The sequence below is a fragment of the Emys orbicularis genome, chromosome 4, assembly GCF_028017835.1.
Source record: "Emys orbicularis isolate rEmyOrb1 chromosome 4, rEmyOrb1.hap1, whole genome shotgun sequence".
In the NCBI taxonomy this organism is placed as follows: domain Eukaryota; kingdom Metazoa; phylum Chordata; order Testudines; family Emydidae; genus Emys; species Emys orbicularis.
Genome location: NC_088686.1, coordinates 99050586 through 99076679, shown reverse-complemented (window position 1 = coordinate 99076679; position 26094 = coordinate 99050586). Strand labels below are relative to the sequence as shown.

At 42.0% G+C, this 26094-nt stretch overlaps 1 protein-coding gene across 1 annotated transcript in view; it reads left to right on the top strand.

The window, feature by feature from the left end:
* MICAL2 (microtubule associated monooxygenase, calponin and LIM domain containing 2) overlaps positions 1-26094 on the top strand; it is a 123625-nt gene that overhangs the window by 29594 nt on the left and 67937 nt on the right. The window contains exon 2 of the mRNA XM_065402505.1: positions 11457-11814. Within this exon, the coding sequence (XP_065258577.1) occupies positions 11551-11814 (264 nt within the window). The 5' untranslated portion in view covers positions 11457-11550. The remainder of the gene's footprint in view (positions 1-11456; positions 11815-26094) is intronic.

The window sequence follows — 26094 nt, the reverse complement described above, 5'->3', positions numbered from 1 at the left end:
GGATATCCACCTGTACTAAGTTTCTCTTTTCTAGAAAAGAGTTCCAGACTTCCCTGAATATACCCAACTTGTTGTGCAGCTGACGTGGATTTCTCCATCGCAGCAACTCCTATAATCTATTTCAGCTATTCTGCCAAAGTGGGCACATTCCCCTCCTTCCCCTGGGTACCTGTCTTTAAAAGGGGGAAGAAAGAGGACCCAGGGAATTACAGACCAGTCAGCCTAATTTCAATACTTGGGAAGATACTGGAACAAGTTATTAAGCAATCAAGGTGTAAGCACCTGGAGGATAATAGGGTTATAAAGAATAGGCAGCATGGATTTGTCAAGAACAAATCATGCAAAACCAATCTCATTTGCTTCTTTAGGGTTACTGGCCCAGTGGATGAGGGAGGGGGGGAAGCAGTAGATGTGATATATCTTTATTTTAGTAAGGCATTTGATATAGTCCCACATGACATTCTCATAAGCAAACTAGAGAAATGTGGTCTAGATTAAATTACTATAAAGTGGGCACACATCTGGTTGCAAGACCTTACTCGTAGTGTAGTTATGGTTCACTGTCAAAGTGTGAGGGTGTATCTAATGGGGTCCCCCAAGGTCAGTATATTCGTTCAGTATTTTCATTAATGACTTGGATAATGGAATGGAGAATATGTTTACAAAATGTGCAATTGACATGAAGCTGGGAAGGGGGTGCAAGCATTTTGGAGGACAGGATTAGAATTCAAAACAACCTTGACAAATTGGAGAATTGGTCTGAATTCAACAAGATTAAATTTAATAAAGACAAATACTCCACTTAGGAAAAATCAAATGCACAACTATAAAAGGAATTACTGGCTGGGTGATAGTCCTGCTGAAAAGGATATGGGGATTATAGTAGATCACAAATTGAACATGAATCAACAATGTGATGCAGTTGTGGAAAAAAAGCAAATATGCTGCAGTGTATTAACAGGAGTGTTGTATGTAAGACACAGGAGGTAATTGTCCCACTCTACTCGTCACTGGGGAGGCCTCAGCAGGAGTAGTGTCCAATTCTGGGTGCCACGTTTTAGAAAAGTTGTGGACAAATTGGAGAGTCCAGAGAAGAGCAACAGAAAATGGTGAAAGGTTTGGAAAAGTTTAAAAAACAAAACAAAACCAACCAATCAAACAAAAAAAACCTGGGCATGTTTAATCTTAAGAAAAGAGGACGGGGGGACACGAACCTGATAAGTCTTCAAATGTGTTAAAGGCTGCTATAAAGAGACTGGTGCTCAATTGTTCTGCATGTCCTCTCAAGGTAGGACAAGAAGTAATGGGCTTAATCTGCAGCAAGGGAGACTGAGGTTAGATATTCGGATTAATTTTTAAACTATAAGGGTAGTTTAAGATCTGGAATAGGCTTCCAAGGAGGTTGTGGCATCTCCAGTCATTGGAGGTTTTTAAAAACAGGTTGGACAAGCACCTGCCAGGGATGATCTAGTTTAGGGTGACCAGATCACTGACTGAAATCTCGGGACACGAGGGGGCGGAGCAAAAAAAAGCCGTCTTGCAGGTGCCGGGGGAATTAGCAGGCCCCGGCTGCGCCACGGCTACGTGCACTGCCCCCCCCCCGGGCCCTGGGCACATGTGGCGCGTCCCGCCGCCCCCGCAGGGAAGGAGCCGCTGGAGCGCAGCTGAGTGGGAGAAGCGCGGGGCTCTGGACCCCGGCAGCGGCAGGAGAGAGCGGCTCAGGGCCGCGCAAAGTTTATCGGCTCGGGGGGGACCCCGGCCGGCTCCTCGCCCCTGTAGGGGGGTAGCATCCCCGCCCTGCGCCAGCATGTCCCGCCGGCCGCCCCAGGCCAGGTAAGGAGCCGAGTCCCCCCCCTCCCCCCTCGTCCTGGCTCCTCAGCTGAGCGGCATTCCTCCTCCCTCCCAGGCTTGCAGCTGTAATGCCAGCGCAAGCCTGGAGGGAGGGGGTGGTGGCCGGCTTCCAGTTCCTGGAGCTGGAAGCACCGGGCAGGCAGGCAAGGGGGCTGCTCCCCCAGGAGGGAGACGGGGGGTGGGGGGCCTCAGCTGAGGAGCCAGGACGAGGGGGGAGTGGGGGGGACTTGGCTCCTTACCACCCCCCTACAGGGGCGAGGACCGGCCGGGGTCCACCCCGAGCCGATAAACTTTACATGGCCACTCGTGCGGCCCCGAGCCGCTCTCCCGCGCTGCTGCCGGGGGTTCGGAGCCCCCCCCGTCTCCCTCCTGGGGGAGCAGCCCCCTTGCCCGCCCGGTGCCCATACTCACCAGCTCCAGGAACTGGAAGCCAGCCACGCCCCCTCCCCCCCCCAGGCTTGCTGCCATTATAGCAGCAAGCCTGGGAGGGAGGAGGAATGCCATGTGCTTGGGGAAGAGGCGGGGCCAGGGCGGGGATTTGAGGAGGGAGCCAATGGGGGGAGGAGGGGGCGGAGCCAGGGCAGGGGTGGGGCGAGAGCCCTTCTGGGAGGGCAAAATTGCTTGTTTGTCCAGTGTCCCGACCGCACATCGGTCGGGACGCGGGACAAACAAGCAAATATCGGGACAGTCCCCATAAAATCGGGACGTCTGGTCACCCTACTCTAGTTTTACCGGATCCTGCCAGAGAGCAGGGGCTAGAACTTCGTGACTTCTCAAGATCCCTTCCAGCCTTATGTTTCTATGACTCTGTCTGAGGATTACACTTGGGAACAATTTTAATTTAGGGCGAATATTGAAAGAATGACTGTAGAGTGACTATTCATCTTGAAAGTGTTCACCATATGAATCCATAATACCAGACAAATAAAATTGGGCTAAATTTCACTAAGGGTGGTGGTTAGCTTTATTTTAACATGCAGGCTATTTTTAATCTTTTTTTATTAGTTTTACAGCTACAGTAACCATTAACTTCAGTTGTCTTTGCTGAGTGTCTTGGATAAAGCATAAAGCAAAGCCAGGAAGCAAAGGCAATAACACTGCTTGGCTTCCAACATAAAAAGGACTAGACCAGATCTTCATCAGAAGCAACTATTTCTGTAGTGCTCACATCACAAAATGGTAATTAGACTGAAGAACTTAGTTGTCCAAATGCTGGAACTTAAAGCTAACAGAGCTTAAATTTTCCAGAAATACAACATGATCAATGAAGTGTCACATTCACTTGCTCTGAAATATAAGCAGCTTGAATACTTGTTAAGTTTTACTTTTGGGTAGAAGATATGGGAAAGTACTTTGTCATTTGAATTCACTTGCAATATTTGGGCCTGCATCAGAGGATGATAGGACTTCTTGTGCAGGTCAGCACTGCTTGCATGAATGATGGTTTGCAAGTTCATGTTCGTTTTTGTTTTTTGTTCAGATTTCAAGAATGTATCCATGTGTAAATCATGCTAACGCCATGTGGCTTTTTCTCCCTCAGGTGGCTAAGCCATGTACAGAGGTTTCTGAGTTTGCTTCTGCCTCAGAGCTTATAGACCAGGTCCTTTTTTATGCTCAAGCAGTAAAGTATCAGGCTTTGACTGAGCTAACTGGGCAGGATCCAATATTTTGGATGCAGTAGCAGACTCCAACATCCTTATTGACCTAGCCAATAGAGAGGACAAAGAGCCACGCTGTGGTGACATGGGTTATATGTATGGTTGCATATTTCCATAATAAAAGTGGAAACACTGGTTTGATAGTATGAAGAAATTGGTGTGCACTAAAAGTGTAAGCTGGATATCAAATATGTGAAATGTGCCTAGGTTTGTAGATAAAAATAAATGAAAATGCTACTTCTAATAAATCTGCAGAATTCTAGTAGACCGAAGAGTCCTTTCCCATGAAGATATGCAAGTGTACACTGAAAAGTGTTGATGGGTGTGTAGATACTCCATGCACATGCTTCTAGATATATTGTATTATTGTTGATTCCAGATGGAGCAGGTTAACTGGGCAGAGCAGCACTTGTTGGAAGGTTTAAAATGTCTCATATAACTCCAACAAAGCAAGCTGATAGCATGTACGGTAACCTTGTAAGTTCATAAGCACAGAGTGTCTTGGTAGGAACTGTTTTGAATTCCATACTTGACCACAAAAATTATTTTGCAGGAGTTTTGTGTAGGTCAGCTTTTTGTAAAAATGAAAAAACAAAACAAAATCCAAACCTAACCAACCAAAAGAAGAAACGAACCGACAGATTCAGTTGTTAATAAAGGAAGAAAACTTTGAGCCTTTGTTCAGAAACATCTTTAGTTATTGTTGAATTTTAGGCTTGTGCACAGATTCAGAGCCACAAGTAAACAATATTTCAAGCAGTTTGGATTATATATTTTAACTAGTTTTCTAAGTGAAGTGAAGAAAGATTTTGCTTTGTTATTACCAGAATAACTCTTTAAAAAAACAAACAAAAAACCACCACCTTGTTATTATGACAGTTGGGGGGGAGAATCATTGTTTTCCTCTAAATATAAATATTTCTATTTAAAACAGTGGCTATAAAAACAAAATGTCTAATATAAGTGGAAACTAATTTGGAAAGCCTAGAAAATGCTGCCAGTTTCACTTGCAAATCTAATTGTAATGGTACTAAGCTTTCAGACTTTCATGAGCCAGGGAAGAGAAATTGCTTTTCAGAAGAGTTGCTGATTGTCCCTGGTCCTGTGCTTATCACAGTATATAGGCCCAGTTAGAGCAGAAATAAAGCGGCTTCTCCTGTAAAAAAAAGTAGAAGTGGAGAAAGGCCAAAGTAAATGATTACTACAAATGTTGCAAAATCCATTCCTTTGCTTCTGATGTTTGCTTAAGGTTAAAAACAGTAAGTTCATTGTATTCTGCATGCCTAACTAGAGTCTCAATACAGAAGTTTACTCTCAGTAAGCATGGAAGAATTAGGGCTTTATTGAAACTGGAATCAGGATTAATGGTATTGAAATACTTGGAATTTAATCTTTTTACAATCCACTCAAGAAGTATGTTCAAAAATATTAAAGAGAGCAACATAATGTATCTGACTAAGAAATAACTTTTCATGTTAAACAGACAGTTTTTGAATTATTTTTATTCCCCCAGTGAAAAATTAAGTAGCAAGATAAGTTTTAAACTCTGAACACACTACCTTTATAAAACTAAAGTACTATTTTATATTGCTCTGTAAAAATTAAAGTCGTTCTGGTGTGGATTGCTCCTATATTTTTATGCAGTTCAGTGCTTGTTGTATTCAGTTGCTTCTGAGTAACCAGCTACTGGCATTAGTAATGGCTGTGATAGCAAAGGAAGTAGTCCCTTGTGTTCTCTCACACAACTGACCACTTTTGAATCTGTTTCATTGAAAGAGGAAATATTTACCAAGGAACTGGTGTTTATACCTCCACTACCCAGGTTATTTTTCTTTATAAAAAGCCTAATTGCATCTTTTACCTTCTTTCTGCATAACCACCAGGGATGACAAAGGATACTTCAGCTGGCATCTCACCTGAAAGTTAGCATTTTTAATCAGGGGGTAGTGTAAGGTAGAGTTGGGGGGTGGGCAGCTAGAAGGAACATCAGCTCTTCCCCACTGCCCCCCTTCTTGTTTCCATCCTCTGTAACTGCTGCCTGCAACTATGCCAAAATCTTCCACTGTACTGTCAACATTTTAGTAAAGACCAAGTCCTGGCATGAGACTTCAAATGTATGACAGTTGGGGGTTACAGACTATTCCCAGTCTTCGGCCTGACCCAAAATCACTGAAGGCAGTGGAGGTTCTGACTCTCAAATAGACAAAACCCCAAACTTTCATTCCCACATATTACCATGCCCCAAATTTATCTTATATTACCTTTGTCACAGTAACACTCACTCCAGCTGAAGGGGGCAGGATTCTAGTCTAGTCTAGTAGCCTTTATATTAACTTACATTATCCTAGATAAAGATACAATTATGTGCTTCAATGTTTCCAGAATCACTTGGGTAATATAGTCTAAGATTTCAGCAACAACATGTGCCCTTGGGACTTTCAACTCTGTTTCATCTCCAGAATGATTTGCATTTTAAAAACATAAATTTATAAGTGGTGGTACATCCAAGCCCAAGGAAAGTCTGAAATCAAATATTTCCCTATACACTGGTGGAGTTTGTATTTATTTCCTCCTAAATCATTAAAAGCATTTTAGATGGTACTGAATTGGATGCATTTATCTGTGGTTAGGAATTATTCCATTCAACCCCAGTGGACAGACTTTATTGCATCATTTCTGGTGAGCTCAACGTGTGCAGTGTCCCAGTGAAATAGCAGTGAATGCTCAGAACAAGCTGTCTTGAGAGCATCAGCATTTCCTCTTCCATGCACTCTCTTCATCATTGTCATCCGTCAACATAATGCTCATGCCAAAAATAGAGCCATGGTGTTTTCAGTAGCAATCTGGAATTCACAGTAACCAGAGTCTCCTGCGCCTCATGTCCTTCAAACCACAAATTGTGGCTTTTGTGAAGAACTTGACCTCTGACACAATTTAAAAAAAAAAAAAAAAAAAATTCAGCCAGTGAGCAAATGTCTCTGCTGAGATTTCACTTTGTTCATATTAAATAGTTTTAGGATTATTTTGGAAACTGACTGGCCTAAAGGCTCTCCTCCTTTGAAACAGCCCCACAGAAAGGGGGTGGAGGGAGTTAGTCGGGACAATGGGCAAGCCTCACCTTATGGGCGTTCCCGACTTCCACTCAAGGCTATGTGAAGGGGACAGGAGTCCTTCTGCCTTCATAAAAGGGCTGCCTATCTGTACTGCTTCTGATATCCTCTCTCTTCTCAACAGCATGGTTTCTTTTTGAGTCATGCTGCCACTGGCTCCCACTACCCTGCCAATGCCTTACACTCCTCCTCTTCCCCTTTCCTTTGCGAAGTGAGGGTAGAAAGCCCAGAGGGTACGTAAATGTTGTTAGCTTATCTGATGGCATTTTTAGAGGGGAGTTTTCCAAGTGGTTATTAAGAAGGAGGCATGCTGCATAGAATGACTAGTCCCATCTGCTGGAGATCCTTCCCCTCTTTCTCCTCCTGAAGATCCCTAGCCATGCTGTAGTCACACGGTGTTTGGATGAAGGATGCTTAAATACCACTCAAGACTGATGCAACAACCCCTCCTCCCCCCCCCCGCCGCCTTCCCCTCCTCCACATTAAAATCCTCTGCCATTCCAACTCAGCTAGTGTTTGCAATGCTGTGGATGGGCGACTAGACTAGACTAGAATCCTGCCCCCTTCAGCTGGAGTGAGTGTTACTGTGACAAAGGGCCCATGAGTGCATAAAAGGTGGAAGAAGTAGGAAGATCCTTCTGAACCCTAAAGTCAGATGGAATGAAAACTTGGTTGGGACTCTCTTGGCTATAAGAGGCCCCCCCCAATTCAAGGAAGCTCTGTAGATGGGCCATGCACCAAACTTTTATTTTCTTTTATTGTATATCTCTTAGAGGCTGATGTCTTCTGCTTGCTAGGAGCCAAGAGTCCGTGGAAGGCAGGAAAGTGCCTCTTTCCTTTTGATTGATTGGAGCCCTCTAGAAAATCAAAAAGCACTAATGGTTTAGGTGCTCTGGAGTGCTGTCTGAAAGTGTCAGTGCATGGTGTGATATAAAGACTTGTGGACGGGCTTCTTCCAGATATCCTGGTGACTGCTCGGACAAGGAGTTACTGGTGGTTATGGTGGCACATTGACCATTCCCCGTTTTTCTGAAGTTATCAGGTTTTTGCTGCAGGAAACGGTAACTCTGGCAGAGGCCAGCAAATTTAATAGGCTATTTCTACACTTGCAGAGTTTTTGCGCTGTCCGTTTCAATGGTGATAGTGAACTGGTGAAAGAAAAGCGCTGGTTTGTGTACTCACTTTCACAGGCATCAGAGAGTGTTTATATTTGCAGCACTTCCATCCCCGGTGAGAGCAGTGCACTGAGGGCAGCTATCCCACAGTGCAGCTTTCTCCATTTTGATTATAGGTCTTGTGGGAAGGGGCGGGGGATGGGGTGGGGGGCGATCACAGGGCATCCTAGGTCCCTGCACAGCCTCCTCTCCCCAAACACTGATCAGCTCCAGTAGCTCAGCATTGCTCCAAGCAGGAGATCCTTTGCTCCGTGGAGCAGGCATTGTCACCTGGCCAGATAAGTGAGCACTTGCCAAGAAAACAGGAAGGGGAGTTTCAAAGTTCCTGGGGCTTTACAGGGGGAGGGGTGGATGTCTGTTTACCTGGCATCAGAGCTGCTGGCCAGAGTGGTCACCTAGGCACTGTAGGATATCCTATGAAGGCTAAAAGCTCTGTAAACAGGAAGAACGTATCTTCACTTGCACCTCACCGCAAAAGCATCACCGGTAAGAGCTCTACGCCTCTCGTGGAGGTGGTTTTCTTTTTGCAGTGAAACTTCCGAGTTTCACCGCAAAAAGTCATTGGCAAGTGTAGATGCTCCTATGGTTTTTGCGCAAAAAGGGGACTTTTTCCACTTTAAATGGCAAGTGTAGACATGCCCTAAGTGGGTGGCTATAGCTATATCACTCATCCTTTACTTTTCACTGGTTTCCTTATGCTGACTTTCATACATCATGGATGTATTTTGAGAAGTTAACAGTTAATCACCTTGGGCTTGAACCTTCAAAGGTGCTGAGTGGGAATGGAAGCACTCAGTTCCTGGCAAGATTAGAGCCTCTGAGAGATGGAGCAAGGGAAAGGTTGTTTTTTGCTTCATGAAGCCCTTCACAAACGAACAGGGAACATACCACAAATGAGGAACTCAGACTGGAAAACAAAATTGCCTAACTTATTTTTGGCAACAAGTATTTAATCATGGCCCTAGGTCCAAGAAAAGGTACAAACTCTCAACACTGGAAATTTATTATACCCTAAAATGGCAACAGAATGATGTAAAAGCAAAGATTATTTATTTTAAGCATGTCCACAAAATGTAAGCATTCCAAATGCTTCTCTGTTTCTTCCCACAGGAGGCTTTTATAGGTTGCCTATATTCATTCATGTTGAAAGAATGCAAGATTTATGTGATGGGTCTCCTCTTGTATTTAAATACATTGATTATTTTGGCTTCCCTTTCCGTTTGAAGCAAACGTGGGTAGAGAATGAATGGTTTGTGAACAATGTTAAATTAAAAGTGTATCTGCAAAGGCCCTTCTAACAATTTATTTTAAATCTAAAAGCCAACTGATGGGGGTCCAAGTAAAATAACTAATTATGTGGGAGATTAAACAAGCCTCAGTTTGGTATTGTGTTTGGAATGGTAGGTAATTCCTTAATAGCAGGAAGAAGGGAATATGACTGGCCCCATTTAAAACTCTGGACTTGAATCCAGGTAAGCTCTCTCCAGTTGTAAACAGCTAAATAATCCATCTTAATTCTCTTGGGGAAAAATAAGAACTTGGGAATCTAAATCTTTTGACCTGGGATGACTTTAGTGGGACCTGGGATGACTTTCAGACTTTAGTGTCTGAAATTCAGAATGAGGGGTTAAAGTAGGATCTGGGAGTGGCCCTACAAAGTTATTTTAGTACTTTAAAATGTACACTAATTAGAGTAGCTTTCTCTTCTCACCGCTCAATAGTAGTTGTCCTAACTACTGCATGTGGTTTGACCATGAAGAACATGAATTACTCATTACATGAATGTAATCATTTTAAATAACAATGTGCAAAGAATGCAGGATTACCTCCCTTATACTGGAGAGTACTAGATTCTTTTTCATTCGGGCGTGGTTCACACGGGGGTTGGAAGAGTGGAGTAGGTCCCCTTTTCCTGGAATTTCAGTTTTGGAGTAACAAGATGTGATGCAACTGATGACAAGATGAACAGGCTCCTCATGCTGAATCTAAGTTGTTCTGGGTTAGTTGTATACCAATGCCCTAGCTGTAATTGGACATCTTTCTTTAAAATAATTTAGTGTTGACTTATGGCCAATTCCCAGAGATACAAGGCTCTGACTACAGTTATGGTTGAGGGATGCGTCTGAGGAATTACTGTGTGTGAAGTCGTCAGAAAGGTATCGATTGCTAGCTAGTAGAGTAAGGCCAAAAATGATTGTCATTAGACAAATGTGATAGCGTTTTAGGGAGAATGAGTTGTCCTTAAAACAAACAGGAGTACTTGTGGCACCTGTGACAAAGTTCCTCCTCTATCTTGGTGGGTCCTGCGCTTATTGGCAGATTTTCTTGCCTCAGAGATTCACCATGTGGGTTGGGGAACAGCCCAGAAACCTTCCCCTCTGGAAGAACCCACAGTCCAGGTCAATTGGGAGGTTTGGGGGGAACCCGGGCCCACCCTCTACTCCAGGTTCCAGCCCAGGGCCCTGTGGACTGCAGCTGTCTATAGTGCCTCCTGTAACAGCTGCATGATAGCTACAACTCCCTGGGCTACTTCCCCATGGCCTCCTCCAAACACCTTCCTTATTCTCACCACAGGACCTTCCTCCTGGTGTCTGATAATGCTTGTGCTCCTCAGTCCTCCAGCAGCACACCCTCTCACTCTCAGCTCCTTGTGCCTCTTGCTCCCAGCTCCTCACACTCGCACCACAAACTGAAGTGAGCTCCTTTTTAAAACCCAGGTGCCCTGATTAGCCTGCCTTAATTGATTCTAGAAGCTTCTTAATTGGCTCCAGGTGTCCTAATTAGCCTGCCTGCCTTAACTGGTTCTAGCAGGTTCCTGATTACTCTAGTACAGCCCCTGCTCTGGTCACTCAGGGAACAGAAAACTACTCATCCAGTGACCAGTATATTTGCCCTCTACCAGACTCCTGTACCCCACTGGTCTGGGTCTGTCACACACCTTAGAGACTAACTAGAGATGTATCCGAAGAAGTGGGTTGTAGCCCACAAAAGCTTATGCTCAAATAAATTTGTTAGTCTCTAAGGTGCCAAAAGTACTCCTGTTCGTTTTGCGGATACAGACTAACACGGCTGCTACTCTGAAACCTGAGTTGTCCTTGAAACTTGAAATTTGAGTGTTTAAGGATGTTCATAATGGTCATTATGAAATAAACTGATGCCTAGCATTAAGAACATAAGAACGGCCATACTGGATCAGACCAATGGTCCATCTTGCCAAGTATCCTGTCTTCTGACAGCGGCCAATGCCACGTGTTTCAGAGGGAATAACAGAACAGGTAATAATCAAATGATCCATCCCCTGTTGCCCATTCCCAGCTTCTGGCAAACAGAGGCTAGGGACGCTTCAGAGCATGGTTTTGCATTCCTGCCCATCCTGGCGAGTAGCTATTAATGGACCTCTCCTCCATGAATGTATCTAGTTCTTTTTTGAACCCTGTTATAGTCTTGGCCTTCACAACATCCTCATTGCAGAGGTGGCATAATTTTATTTATAATTTCTGCAGTTGGTATATTTCATGCCATTACTAACTTTATTCTGCACTTTGTCTCATTTAGAGAGCCTTTCATTTCTGCATGCTTGTATCTAGCTGGCTTTAAATATGATTTGTAGGTTTTTGATCTTCATTATGTTGAAAATATGTTAATTTGACTTTCTTTTCTAGGTATAATATTCTTGGAAGTACTTGATAGTGTCTGTCACCTGTATCAGAGCACCACAGTTCAAGTTTAGTCCTTTCTACACACACTGCTCAGAACATGGGGGAAAACGATGATGAAAGGCACAGCCATGGTGGCCAGATATTTGAAAACTTTGTACAAGCATCAACATGCAAAGGTACCATTCAGGCCTTTAATATCCTCACCCGTCAACTTGAACTAGATCCATTGGACTACAGAAATTTCTATACTAAATTGAAGTCAAAGGTAACCAGCTGGAAGGCCAAAGCTTTGTGGAACAAGCTTGATAAAAGAGTAAGTCATAAAGAATATAAGCGAGGAAGATCTTGTATGAACACTAAGGTAAGTTGAGAACTTCCATTTCTAATTTATGGTTTAGAACAATTTTTAGTTGCCAAATTTGGCAAAAGATGGCAATAGTTCTGAATAGTTTATAGTATGTTCTTACATAGCAAATGAGTGGTGGTTGTCTGCAGAGCACTTACTGGAACGTGGAGATCTGGCTTGTCATGTGGCATTGACTCTCCTTGTTTCTAGCTATTAAACTATAGTAAACATAAATATTTAAATACCTTCTTATTGTTGCTTTTGCATACAAAAAATTTCTGTCGTTTTCCCACTGATCTTACGTGATTGCAAGTAGGGATGTAAATATCGTTTAAAAAAGTACCTGTTTAAACTATTAAAATTATATCGGTTAACCGTTTAACATTTTACATCCCTAGTTGGTACCCTGTCACCACCCCCTCCTGCGCACCGTCCTGGTGACGGGGGGGTGGGGAAAGGGAGAGACCATCCCGTGATCCAGGAGTGTTATGGTGGCAGGGAGAACCTGTCGTGACCAGGAGGTGTCATGGTGACATCAGTCTCCACTGTCATATAACCCAGTCTCCCTCAGTGTGTCGTGGGACTTTGGATAGTTCTGGTCACATGCCCCTTGCTGCCCAGCTCCCTGGCCGCACCCTGGGCCAGGAGGTGGCGAGTGCCCAGCACCACCCGCCCCCTCAGCCCGTCACATCCGGTGGCAGCAGCCAGCAGAGGCCTGGGTCCTGAGCAGCTGCCCATATGGGAGGAGTCTGGATGGTGTCCAGGGGCTTGGCGGAGTCTCACGGGGGGGTCGGGGCAGCGGGGGGCAGTAGCTGCTCCTCAGGCAAGGGGCCTGTGTCTGTGGGGGAGGGGATGTGCCTGGCTGGGGTCCCTGTACTGGATCCTAGCGGGGAGCGAGGCACCCAGCTGTTCCGGGCTCCCGAACCATCACCATGCGAGGGCAGTTTGGTTTGTCCTGCTCTGGGTGCTGCTGGGGAGTGGGATGCAGATAGGGAAGAGGCGGATTTGTTAATGCACACAGTGTGCTTGGACATGGGGGGGCAGGGAGCGCAGCCAACTTGAAGGAATGACAGCAGAAGTAGGGATGTGAAATGTCATTAAATTATTTTACCAATCTGTTTTAAAGGTTAACCGCAATATATTAACAGTAAGACTAATATTTATTGGTTAACCGTAGAATATTTTACATTCCTAATTGTGAGTAGAAGAGGAGGTGGTCTGTGTGATTGTGAACAGCATGGTGATGTTCTGTTCTAGTAAGATGTAGTGCAGACCTGTTGGAAACCATTGGATTCCAGTGAGTATAAATGCTGTTATAAAAGTTTTATACTAAAGTTTTATTTTTAACCAGTTCAATTGGGGGGGGGGGTAGCTCAGTGGTTTGAGCATTGGCCTGCTAAACCCAGGGTTGTGAGCTCAATCCCTGAGGGGCCACTTAGGGGGATCTGGGGCAAAATCAGTACTTGGTCCTGCTAGTGAAGGCAGGGGGCTGGACTTGATGACCTTTTAGGGTTCCTTCCAGTTCTATGAGATAGGTATATCTCCATATGTTATATATTATATGCCACTGGGGTCATCTGTTTGGCGATTATATTTCATTTTAGAGTAGCTAACTTGTGACTGTATAAATATGGCTCCCAGTTTTATTGCTGAGTTATAGCCATAAATTGAGATCCAGATTGAGAATTCCCATCCCTCAGATGGACAAATCTAGGTGTTGTTGACATTTGTGTAAGTAAAACACAGGGAGAAACGGTATATAAAATATACACAGGATTCCAAACCATGAAGGGTTTCATAAATTGAAATCATCATGAATTTCATAGTTGTAATCTCTGCAAAGGGGCAGTGTGGCTTTTCTACCCCCTTCACTCTCCTTAAAGAACAGGGGCTTTTCAAAAGCATCTGGGAGAAAGGGCTCTTAAATCACTTGGAATGCATGTAAGGGCTTCTGTTTTTGTTTGTAAAACTTATCTTTTGGATAAGCTCTTTGTTATTCTTTTAAAAAAATAGTTTTGAAATATCTCTGCCACAAGCTTCTCTGGGAAATGAAGAGCCAAGAGATTTTGGACCATGAAAACTGTCCTCACCACTTTCCTATCTGCCTCCCACTTCTTCCTCTGTTTGCTTTTTTCCTTCCCTTCCTCCTGTCACTTCCATTTTCTCCTATCCTTCCTCTCTTTGTTCTTTTTGAAAGAGTTTTTGAATATATGTCAGTGAGCAACTTCATGGTGAATGTACAGTCAGGAAAGGGAAGGAGTTGGGGGGGGGGGGGGGGGGAAAGCATCTTAACTGTACCGTACTATACTCCATTCCCCCCCCCCCCCCCCCCCCCCAGTTTCTGTTGTCAGCCTGAGGAGATAATAGCAGCAGAAAACAGGTAGTGTTGACGGCATGTGTAAAGTGTAGGGAGAGCATGGCTCTGGTCTCTGAACTGTGCCCATACAGTGCAAGGCCCTGGTCCTACAAAGCCTTAAGCATTTGCTTAATGGCACACACTATGTGAAGTCACACTGAAGTCAATGGCACTCTCAATTTGTAACATTTAAGCACCTGTGTAAAACTTTGCAGGATTGTGACCCAAGAGTCTAACTGCCTCCTGTGGTATTAGTTCTGTGCTTTGGAATAAGGATTTATTTGTACTTATGGGGCATAAATATTTGTATAAACTAATGTGTGTATTATATGTTATGGATAAATGTAGGATAACTCCTCATAGACAAAAGGGTGCGTATAGGAGTAAGATATATCTGTATTTGTTGCTTTATATTATCTACCATAACAAGACCTATAATTCACTCTCATCAAAGTGAGCTGATTGCATGTGAGAAGAATGAATCTGGAGGTTGCAGCAAATGAAAATGTTAACTGTGGTCTACAGGCTTAGTGTGGATATCTAGCAAACATTCCTTACATGTGAATCCTAGTTTCTTGTGAAAGCATATCTGTGCCACATGAATGGTGGGAAACACATTGAGACAAGAGGGCAGACTCTCTGATCATTACCTTGATGCAATCCGACAGTCCTATTTACAGATCACGATAAAGTATAGATAAGTCATTTTCAGAAATACTAATGGTCCAATAAAAATACTACTGCACAATAGAGAAGATTAATGGTTAAATATACCAACCCATTACTAGTATGTTATTAGCTTTGTTGATGCTACCAACAAATTGCCATCTTCAAACCACTGTGACTTTTATCTATGTAGTTGTGCAAAAAACTCCAGAGCCATTATTCGTTTTAAACTTGGTGGTCCAAATTCACCCTCTTCTTGCGTCTCATGCAACACTGTAGGCTTTTGTATGTTGCACAGTGTAAAATATGGCCCAAACTTTCCACTTTCAGTTATATACGGAAAAGTGCTGGTTGCAATGGATCAGTTGGAATGAAAATCTTAACGGTTTCATATTTCAGCAGACCCAAAACGTTAGACAAGTGGCTATTTGAAAATACAATTTTATTTGAGAGCTAAAGTTGCCAATAGGCATCACTTTTTTTTAAAGTTCGCTAAAGACATTAGTTCTGTAGGGTGGTGGATGGGGAGAAGGTGTTGTCTGGCATATAAATGGGAATGGAATGAGATGCTGCAGTCTCTGGATTTTAGTGGAAGAGTGGTGTAATGGAGGATTAGTTTTTGGTCCCACATGTTAGGACTTGACTGTAGAACTTTTACTGTGGAAGGGTGGGCAAAGAACATCTAAGATCTGGATTTTGAAAGGGAGCACTGCGGGGAAGACAGTGGTACAGGGGATCTCGAGTCTCTTGATGAGCAGGAATATTGAGGGCAGCATTAATTTATGGACTTTGATGCCCTAATGGAGACAATGGCACCACTTGTTACAATCACTTGTCAAAGTTTCCCATCAGTCAGGATCGATTCCAAATTCCTTCATATTTCGCTTGCATGTGTCTTTATGGCGAAGCTTGGGACGTCCTGCTGTTCTTTCCCCTCTGATAGCTCCCCATATAGCATGTCCTGGGGTATGCGTCCGTCTTCCAGCCTACTCAGAGGACCCAGCCAGCGCAGTCGTCTTTGCTTGAGCAGGGCTGTTGCACTTGGTAAATTTGCCCGTTTGAAGAACCTAAAGAGCCTGTAGGAAGCAGGCAGTTCCCAACCAAGACACCTACGTTTGCAATAACTGCCAAAGATCATGCAAATCTCAGATTGGACTATTCAGTCACATGGGACATTGCAAACTATCTACATCATAGGCTGCAATTCCCACCGTCTCTTGCAGATGAAAGGATGCCAACATTAAGTTAGGTGTAAGAACTAATACTTGACTGAAAGGAAATTTAGAATTTAAGGAATGCTATTTAATTTTAATATGTTTTTTAAAGGGGGGGGGAAAGCTTTTACTTAAATTTACCTTAGAGGTTGTTTTGTGGGTTTGGGAATGTCCTTAGGGTATTTTTTTTTAAGTAGAGGCCCCTAGCAGCTTTGCTGGTTATGTTAGCTGAACTTGTAACCTTGGTGGGCACAATGACCAATATCATAGTTTGAGGTTCCTTTTACATGTTGCTTTATAACCTATCCAACTACCCAAAATCGTCTGCAATCTTTGGTGGCTGAGATAAAACCAGGGTCTAAACTAGCCTTGATCCTTGTTTTACAAAATCAAAATTGGCCGCTTTACCTGATGTCTTCTCACCTCTTTCACAGTGCTTACAAGATCCATTTGCTGCACAAACCTTTTAGACACACTTCAGTGACTTGTAATTTCCTCTATACCAGGGGTTCTCAAACTGGGGGTCAGGACCCCTCAGGGAGTCGCGAGGTCATTACGGGGGGGGGGGTCGCGAGCTGCCAACCTCCACCCCAAACCCCACTTGCCTCCAGCATTTATAATGGTGTTAAATATATTTAAAAGTGTGTTTAATTTATTAGGGGGGGTCGCACTTAGGCTTGTGATGTGGAAGGGGTCGCCAGTAAAAAAAAGTTTGAGATCCACTGCTCTATGCTATGTAGTATAGTAATATACATGGAAACATTTAAAAAAAAAAAAGAGCTCTTATTTCCTAAAGAATGTTCCACTACAATTAAGTAGTAATAACCCTGTGCATTAGTTATCATTTAAGAATTGTGTCAAATTTTATTTTGAAGTTTTTACAGTAAAGTGTTTTTAAGTTGGGAGGACTTTTAAAAAAAGTGTCGAATTTTCAAAAAAGTTCAAACATACCATGTTTTAGTCACCTATCTCAAAAATGACATCGTCATTTAAGCTTAAAATTTGCAAAAGAAACCACAATAAAAAAAACCCACTCTACTCTAGGGAAACACCACACACAACATTTCAGGCATAAAGTAACCTTTTTCAGAAGCTAGAAGTACAGGTCTGTCGCACCTTACACGCATTTAACATGCGCGATTTCAACTTTACACGGTCGGCAAAAACAAAAAAGAGAAAAACAATAATTTTAATACTATACCTGTAGTGCGGGAGATTTCGCCCGCCATTGAACTCAATGGGGTTTTGGCTATATGTGGTTTTCGCTTTACGCGCTAACCGTGGAATGGAACCCCCGCGTAAGATGAGACAGACCTGTATGTGTATTTAATAAAATAAAAAATGGCTCCTCTCCCCTCCCCAGATTTGTAATGTTATAATGAGTGCCTTAACTATGGAGTTACCTTGATTCTCGTGTCCTACACAATGCACCTGGATTACAAAAAAACAGATTGTTTTCGGCATCCAAAATATAGGAAAGCATAGTAATACACACACGCCTCCCCCCACACAACACAAGTGAGTTACAGAAAACAAACTCCTGAGACCACTTCCTTTCACTGTCTTCTCTACCACTGTGAATCCATAGGTCAGGCAACACTTGCAATGTTCTCTTGATTAGAGCTTGTTCCTCTTTTTTTTAAAATAGCCTCTGCCACCTTTTCTGCCCCTGTTTCAGCTGGAGAATTTCCAAGCTCCAAAGCCAGCTCCCTCCGCTTCTGGGCAGAGAGTAGTTCAGTCAATGGCTCCGCTAATAGCAAGCCTATTGTTTCACTAGGGTGGAACTATTCAGTGTTGATGGTCCTTGATCCAGTCAGAGCTTCCCAGAATTAGGGTGTGTCTATGCTGCTCCACAGTTAGGACAATAGGTGTCTGAACAATATTGAGCACCAAGGTGCTATTCTGTAATGCCCCCAGGTGGACACTGCAAGCATGAACTAAAAGGTTGCAAGTTCCCATTAACATAGGTTCCTACCTCATATTGAGGACTTTTTTAGTTCACACACCCACATGGGAGAGTTACAGCTCAGCACTCCATTCACATTGCTATTCACATCCCCAACCGAACTGCAGTGTAGACATGCCCATAGTCTCTGTACTAGGTGCCAAGTTCCTGCTACCAAATAAATGCTCAAAGCCTCACTAAAGTGTTCATTAAAAATGAAGGTTGACATACAACATGGTGTTCAGAAAGCCAAAATGAAACTCATAAACTGACACAGACATATCCTCCCAGTCAGTCGCATAAGCATTATCTCGCTGCTTAAAACATAAGGGATACTTAAAAGAACAAACTATTACTACTAAAAATTTCTTTACAGAGAATAGTGCTGGCGCTGCCTACATATCAGTACTAGGTACTCTTGTACCTGCCAGAGCTTATTTCACATCTTCTAATTAACTATTTACACTAGAAAATTAAACGGTTTTGAACCATTTCCTTGGGTTAATGCCTACTTTTTCCTAGGTTTGCATATTCCTTTTGTATAGAAACCGTGTAATTTAATATGCTATCAATGTGTGGAAGTTGCTGCTGGTGGTGGTGTAAAAATATAGAAACAAGTGAACTATCACACTTGTCAGTTATTTTGGTTAAGCAGGTACAGTAAACACTCAGCTTATTATTACAGTATGTGACTTCAAATTTGATATATGCAGAACATTGTGCATGTATGCAGGATTATTATAGGGCCAGGATATGAATCAGTTGAGAGGGTCTGATCTCACAAATCATGAATGAAGTTGGAGTAGCTGTGACTTAACCAGAATACCAACATCAAGCCGTGTCTTCATAATATAGCCACTTTCATTCATTAATTATAAAATAGGCCAATTTTATCTGCCAAGCCCTTGTTTCTTCCTTTTCACGGTGTGCCATTGAATAACTCTTTTCCCCCATCTACATGAGTGGATTTTTTTTTTTTCACCTCTAAAAAACATCTGCACCTTAGATTAAGCAAATCTATTTTTAACAGAGAATTGAGAATGGCAGATTTATTGCCAACCCATGCTGTGAGCTACCATGTAGTATGGTCCAAAGACACTAAACTGGGCAGGTGACTCATATTGGCACTCTTGCATCTTAGCTATGTACAAAATATCTGCCATTCTCATTGGTCTTTAGTATGGACAAAAACTTGTGATTTGCAAGCAGAAAGTTGGAGCATTGTAAGGACACCATGGACAATATATTTGTTTTCTGGAGGTCCTGTTTTCTTGAAGGTGCTGAACAAAAGTTTGTCTCATAATTAAACCAATCCTCCAGTGTGTTTTAACTGAAACACTGGTAGATTTACCTTCCCCCAAAAGCACTGTCATTTGTGATCCACCTAATGCTTCCAGAGACACCTCACTCTGCATTCTATTTACTTTAGTGAACATTCTGAAATATTTTGCAGATGGAAGATTTAAAATCTCCTAATTTTGCTCTTAATTAGAACCTGAGTGACTGACTCACTTTAGTGACTGACTCACTCAAAATAGAGGTTAACCTCTTGAAAACCAGGTTTGAAATGGCTGAGATTTTAAAGTTTTTATTTTTTTTATTTTTTTTAAATTTTTTTTTATAATCAAGCTTTATAATGAAAAGCCCATCTATTTTATCTAAAATAGCACTGATAACTCTACTAGGATAACAGAGCAAAATGACACTAGCTGACCATTGTATTTTTTTATATTTGATGACTAAAATGGCATTAATATGTTTAGTACCATTAAATTAATGGATTATCTAACCCCTTGGGTATTTTTTTTTCTTTTTGTGATTTTGTTTTTGTTTTTAAATCACCATTAATTCTTTTGGGTTTAATGTACAGCAGATGTAACATGGAATCTCACAATCTTTTCATGATGATGTCGTATTAAACTCCATTTAATGTGAAGTGTTACCATAAATTCTAAAACCTGTTTTGCAACACTGGAAGCCACAGTTAGGAAATTCCCCTAATCATTGTCCTTTATGCCTCTGAAGGTATAGATGATATAAAAGGTGTGCAAAACTGCATCTAATTACTGTTTTACTAAAGACAACTCTCTGTGGTATACTGTAGCAAGCAGGTTGGTCTCTGTATATTCATCAACAGGTCACAAAATGTCATAATAGGAATTAAGTACCATAATTATAAGAAGTTCTGATGAGGAAACTGTGTGCACAAAAATACATTCTGATATCAACTTCTTTATTTAAACAAAAGAGAGCAAAAACCACTTGTCTCTTCAGCCCTTCAATTTAGGCTGAACTACTGGTCCTGAAGTTGACACGCTGCTGGTGGTACTTACAACCAACATATTCCACTGACTTAAATGGCAGCTGTGAGTGTTTAGCGCACTTGAAAATCACGTCACTCACTTAAGTGCCCAGGTTACTTTATTTTTGTAATTTATGGCATGGGTGCCTAGAGCCTCGGAGAGGGCCCTCTTTTAATTCTTTTATAAATCGATATAAATAAAGGTATAGAATGCTTTGAGTTCAGGGAAGGCTGTGGGATTATCTATGAAATCGTATGGAAGACCTACTGGGGGAAAGGAGAAAATGTGTGTATAGGGACAACATGTTACAACAGAGCCCTTTAATTGTTGATGATGGGTTCAGACTTTTTCTTCAAGAAATGTTTTTTTGTCTCTGAAAAGAGTCATGGTGATGAAAGGACATGGTTTTGTTTTGAGAGAATGATATCTGCGAAGTATTTGACTCTCTGAATCACTCTGTTTTCAAAGCAGGCCAAATTACATCACCAAAGGCAAAGTTTTGGTATTTGATTTGATAATGAAATCACTTATTTTTATTAGAACTTGTATACATTATACTACAGATGTTTGGTCAGGCACCCACTTTCCATTTTTTTATCATTCATGAGAAACAGTAATCTACGGCCAGGAGAACCTAATCAGAAAGCCTGACTAATATTTTTGTAAACTTTTCTAGATGTTTGGAAGTCTTAAGGTTTGGTTGACAAGATAATGGCAGCTTTACATCTGTGTCCCTTTTTTTATGTCTTTGCTATTAATCTACAGAAAAGAACTTCTCCTATTTCACCGATTTCCAAGATATTCTTTTTTTTGGTACAGATTTCCACTGAACTAGGTGTCTACACTCAGCTTGCTTTTACACAAATCACTGATATTGTTGCTGTCACATGGTTTAGTTAAATTTGACTGACTCGAGATTATCAAGAGATTACAGTGAGATACATTACTTTATTATGACATTTTGGTGGTTTGGATTTATAACTGTGTGAAAATAGTAAGGACAGATATCCATCCAAATTACAGGGTGGTGTTCCTGATGTGTGCCAAACCAAAGGAAATAGTTCTCCAATGCAGGCTCAGGAGTACAGGCCTGCCAGACAGTTGTTTTCCTTTGTTGATGGTTTGGGGTCAGATCTTTGTTTCTGTCTAGGGAAGAGAGAGAGAGCCAAACTGAGCTCTGATACAGCTTTATTGTTAGTTACATTACAAGCTTCTATTTTTTTTTTTTTTTTTTTTTTTACAGATAGGTGAGGAAATACATAATTTTGGTACCAAGAAAGGATTATACATTTGGCTGAGAACAGAATAGGTTCCAGATGTAAGGCAGTTTCCTGTCTTCTGTAGAACAGGTGTCTCTCTTATTTAAGTTCCCATGCCTGTTTCGAGAACCAGCTAGTTTTTTTTCCTGTTCACATAACATAGGGCATGTTATTTTGCTGTTTTGAGAAACATGTATTTTATCAAGAAAAAGCATGATGTGTGTTTGTGTCAACGTTTATTAAGACACAAATTCTGTAGTTTTTCTGTATATCCAGGAGGCACTGTAGCACATGGATACATTTTGTCACATTTTTTTTGTCATACACAAAACCTTGATTTTTTTTTTTCCCAAACAATTTTAATATCGTTAGTCAGAGTTGTGGCATAGACAAAGAACTCACTGGGGGGAGAGAGAGAGAGAGAGTGTGTGTGTGTGTGTTTAATGCAGTGAATAGTTTGCAAGTTGGGGGAAATGATCGTTTTCTCCCTCTCCCACAACACTTTAAAGCCTTTATTCTATACACTTCCAATGCAGAGAGTGATTGAAGACTTGGCTCTAGAGTGGGAGACTGATATATATTAACATGTTTGCATATGCCCAAAACACCAAAATACATGGTGCACATAGGTATCCAGGTTCCTGGCCAAACTGGCAAATTAACTTGGTTTTGACATGTCACTAGCTACAATATAAACTTTGTATAAATCGAAAGGCTCACAAGATGGTGGGAATATATGAGCAGAGTTATAGTGGTTCAGGATTATTTATGGTAACTCCATATTGCCGTGCTTTCTCATTTCTGGGCTATTTAATCCTAACTCCCTGGCATTCAGATGTGTTATGTAGGTTTTTATGTTCTTAATATGTAGTGTAAAATGTTGTTGTTTTTGTGGTAGAAGAAAAACCTTAATAGAAACCATGAATAATAATCCAGTTTAATTTACTCTATTTTAACTATGTCTTTTGGTAACTTTGTCTCAATAAAATATTGATGAGGATGACATTTTTAACATTTCATATTTAGGTTTAACAGTTATACAAACCCATATCCAATTTGTTTACAGCTGAGTCCATTTCAAATGGAGAGACTGTTTGTTTAAAAGCAAACCATCAAAACTAACTGGCCAAACATCTTTTTTTGACACAAAAGTAAATAAGGAAGAATAACTAATTATTAGAGCTGAGCTCCCCTAAAGGATTGATCCTTCCAGATGTTTTTGCAACATCATTCTCCATGTGTGGGTTTATTTTGATTAAATGGCTTTCTGCTTTGTGGTTTCCCTTGTTCTGGCTGAACAAGCAGTAGGAGGATGCAGTCACCACACGGTGAAGCACTGTAATAAACGGCTTCAGATCTCTTGTAATTAGCTTTTAGTGTAAAAAAAAAACAACAACAACAAAACAACCCCTAACAAACCCTCTTCATCAGAGGTCAATACATTTGATGCTTATTTTCTTTTGAATTTGTGACCAAGGTAACAGCTCCCGTAGATAATTGTTTTCTAAACTATTTGTGTTAAAAGGTAAGACCTTGTTTCCCTGGCATTGCGGGAGGCCGCGGGCACTGGTGCACCTCCGCTTCTGACACATAATGGTCTAGTCTTCTGTGAACTCACAATACTTTGGTCTCGTTTCAGTTTATTGGGTTCAGGGATTTGGAGCAATCAAATTTTTGAATTGCTCCGCTATGGCTCCGCTCCAGCTCTGGGCAAAAACCTACTGGTCCGCGCTCCAGCTCCGGGCTCTGCTCCAAAGCCCTGATTGGGTTTAGTGTGTGGGTGATGATTGTATTTCTGGCCTGTGATATACAAGAGGTCAGACTAGAAGATCTGGTGGTTCCTTCTGGCCTTGGTGAGACAGAGTTTATGTAAAAAGGTTTCCTATAGATTTTTTCCTGGACCTCCCTTTATTATCTCTGGGATGTTACCATTGGTGCAAGCTGTATTTCTGAACAGATCTTCAAAACGAGAAGTGCTGTAGACAGGAAACCATAACCTAAAGCCTATGTTTCCAATGGCTCTGCAGTTTCAGCTCTGTCTCTGAACTGGCAAGTAGTCTATTGGCACCAGAATGTTTCTGTGCTGGCAGGACTTCTGATGAGGGTTTTTTTGTTTTTGTTTTGTTTTGTTTTTTTAAATGTTCTGAGATATGGCAAATGGAAGGGTGAACTTTGCATCACCTTCAGCTATCTGAAGAGGAATAACTTACTCTCCTTTTTCACAGATTATCTGAGGTGATTTTACAGCCTATGACAATTACATCTGGAAATCAATAAGTGCTCTGGACCTCTGATTTTCACCACTGATGAACCATTTAGGAGTCGGGGGCAGATGGGAGAGGATGATGATGCAGCCTTTTACTGAGTAAAAGATCTGTACTGTAGAAACTTACTGTCTCTTCTACTTACTGCTTATGAGTAATTAAGAATTGGGAAACATTTTGTTTACAAAAAATTCATTTGTAGAGTAGGTTTTTTCTGCTTACAAGGTAGGGGTGTGTGTCTGTGCGCGCGTACAAGATGTCATGAACACCAGCACTGCCACCTAAGAGTTTTCCTGATACACTAACTGTATTCAGAATTTGTAATTCTGCTTTAAAAACTGTATGCTGGTTGGGGAACTTCAACCATTTTCAATCCAACTTTTAGATGTCTCCTGTCTACAGAAGAAGGTGCAGCAGGAGTGCCACCTCCCCCAACTACTCTACCAGTGTCCTTATGTTGCAAGCTGGAGGGGGACACTCTCTAGGAATGAAAGATTAATTCAGTCAATTCCCCATTGTCTATTCTGTCCTTGAACATGCTCTGAGACAGCCAACATTATTGTCAGTAGTAGTGATGATGATGGACACTTGAATAATGAAAGTTGAAACAAGGCCACCAAATGCCTTTCAGGCGATACGGACTTTCAACCTGGCCTGTATTCACATTGGCCCCTTAGGGTATGTCTACACTGCAATTAAACACTCACAGCTTGGGCTACGGGGCTGTAAGGCTGTGGTGTAGACCAGGGGTTGGCAACCTTCGGCACGTGGCCCATCAGGTAATCCGAAGGCGGGCCGCGAGACATTTTGTTTACATTGACCATCTGCAGGCACGGCCTCCGCAGCTCCCAGTGGCTGCGGTTCACCATTCCCGGCCAAAGGGAGCTGCAGGAAATGGTGGGCCGCCGTGAACTGCGGCCACCGGGAGCTGTGGGGGACCAAGCCTGCGGATGGTCAATGTGAACAAAATATCTTGCAGCCTGCCTTTGGATTACCCTGATGGGCTGTGTGCCAAAGGTTGCTGACCCCTGGTATAGACTCTTGTGCTGGAGCCTGAACTTTGAGACACTATGCGGTGGGGAGGATCCCAGAGCCTGGGCTCTGTCTGAGCCCGAATGTTTACACTGCAACTTTACAGCCTCGCAGCCTGAGCCCTGTGAGCCTGAGTCAGCTGACACAGGTCAGCCAGGAGTGTTTAACTGCAGTGTAGACATACTGTTAGAGGTAAGAGCTTCTGAATCCATTTCATTGAGCTGTCGTGTCCCTTGTAACTAATTTCTTCTATCAGATGGTTGACTTTTTTACATACAATAGAATTTCACTTTTAGTGGATGCTGCTCGTAGTGATTGTTCAGGTACATGAACCAAAGCTGCTAACTATTGGATGCAGGTGGCTTTGCCTGCTCTTCCATCATTAATTTGCACTACCACGTTTAAATAAATAATAAGAGGGATTAAAAAAAGCTTGTGTTGCAATAAATGGTTCTCTTAATCTTTCACTGGTGTAACCATTGGACCTCTGTCGTTTTCCCCTTCCTCCCAACCTTTACGCTTTGTCATCCCTAACAAACTGTACGGTTTAGATGAGAGACAATCCTTGGGGCAATTCACAATCCAGATCAAAGAAATGTTGCAAGGGATGTCAGTTCAGTGTCCTGCAAAGCACGGTCTACTCCCAAATAATTTAGTAATAATTTATGCCCATCAGTAAGTCTTCAGTTGTAAGAAGAAAACTGGAAGTAATTTCTGATTCAAGGTGTGGAATTAAGAGGTATTTGCGTGCACGTAAAGAATGGCACAATTTGTAGGAGTGCCAGTCTTACCCAATTATAACCTGACTGACCTGCCTTGGCACATGTCTCGTAGAACTTGCTCTGTCCTCACAACGCCCACATTTTGCTTCTGTGAATTTATCCAATGTAGGAAGTTCATTGTTTGTCAGTCTGGATATAGAGATCACAGTGACCAGAACAATCACAAGTGTTGATCTTTGTATCAGAATTCCATGTATTTGGAATGTGACAACAGAGTTGCAATTACAAAGCCACATACATATAAACTTGTATATAGAAAAGCCATGTTTCGTTTCTGTTGTCTTGTGCATTGACATAAATTGGCGCTTCATATAGCTTGTGTTCTTCTGTCCACTGCTGAACACTAAATTCCTCCGAATTCTCCCTGCCTCGTACATGCACACTTAATTTTTTCTTTCCTTTTCCAAAGGCCTTCCTTCTGGCAACAAAGGCTCTAGCTGCCCCTTGACCCCTCAGCCTGTTAATATTTCTGAA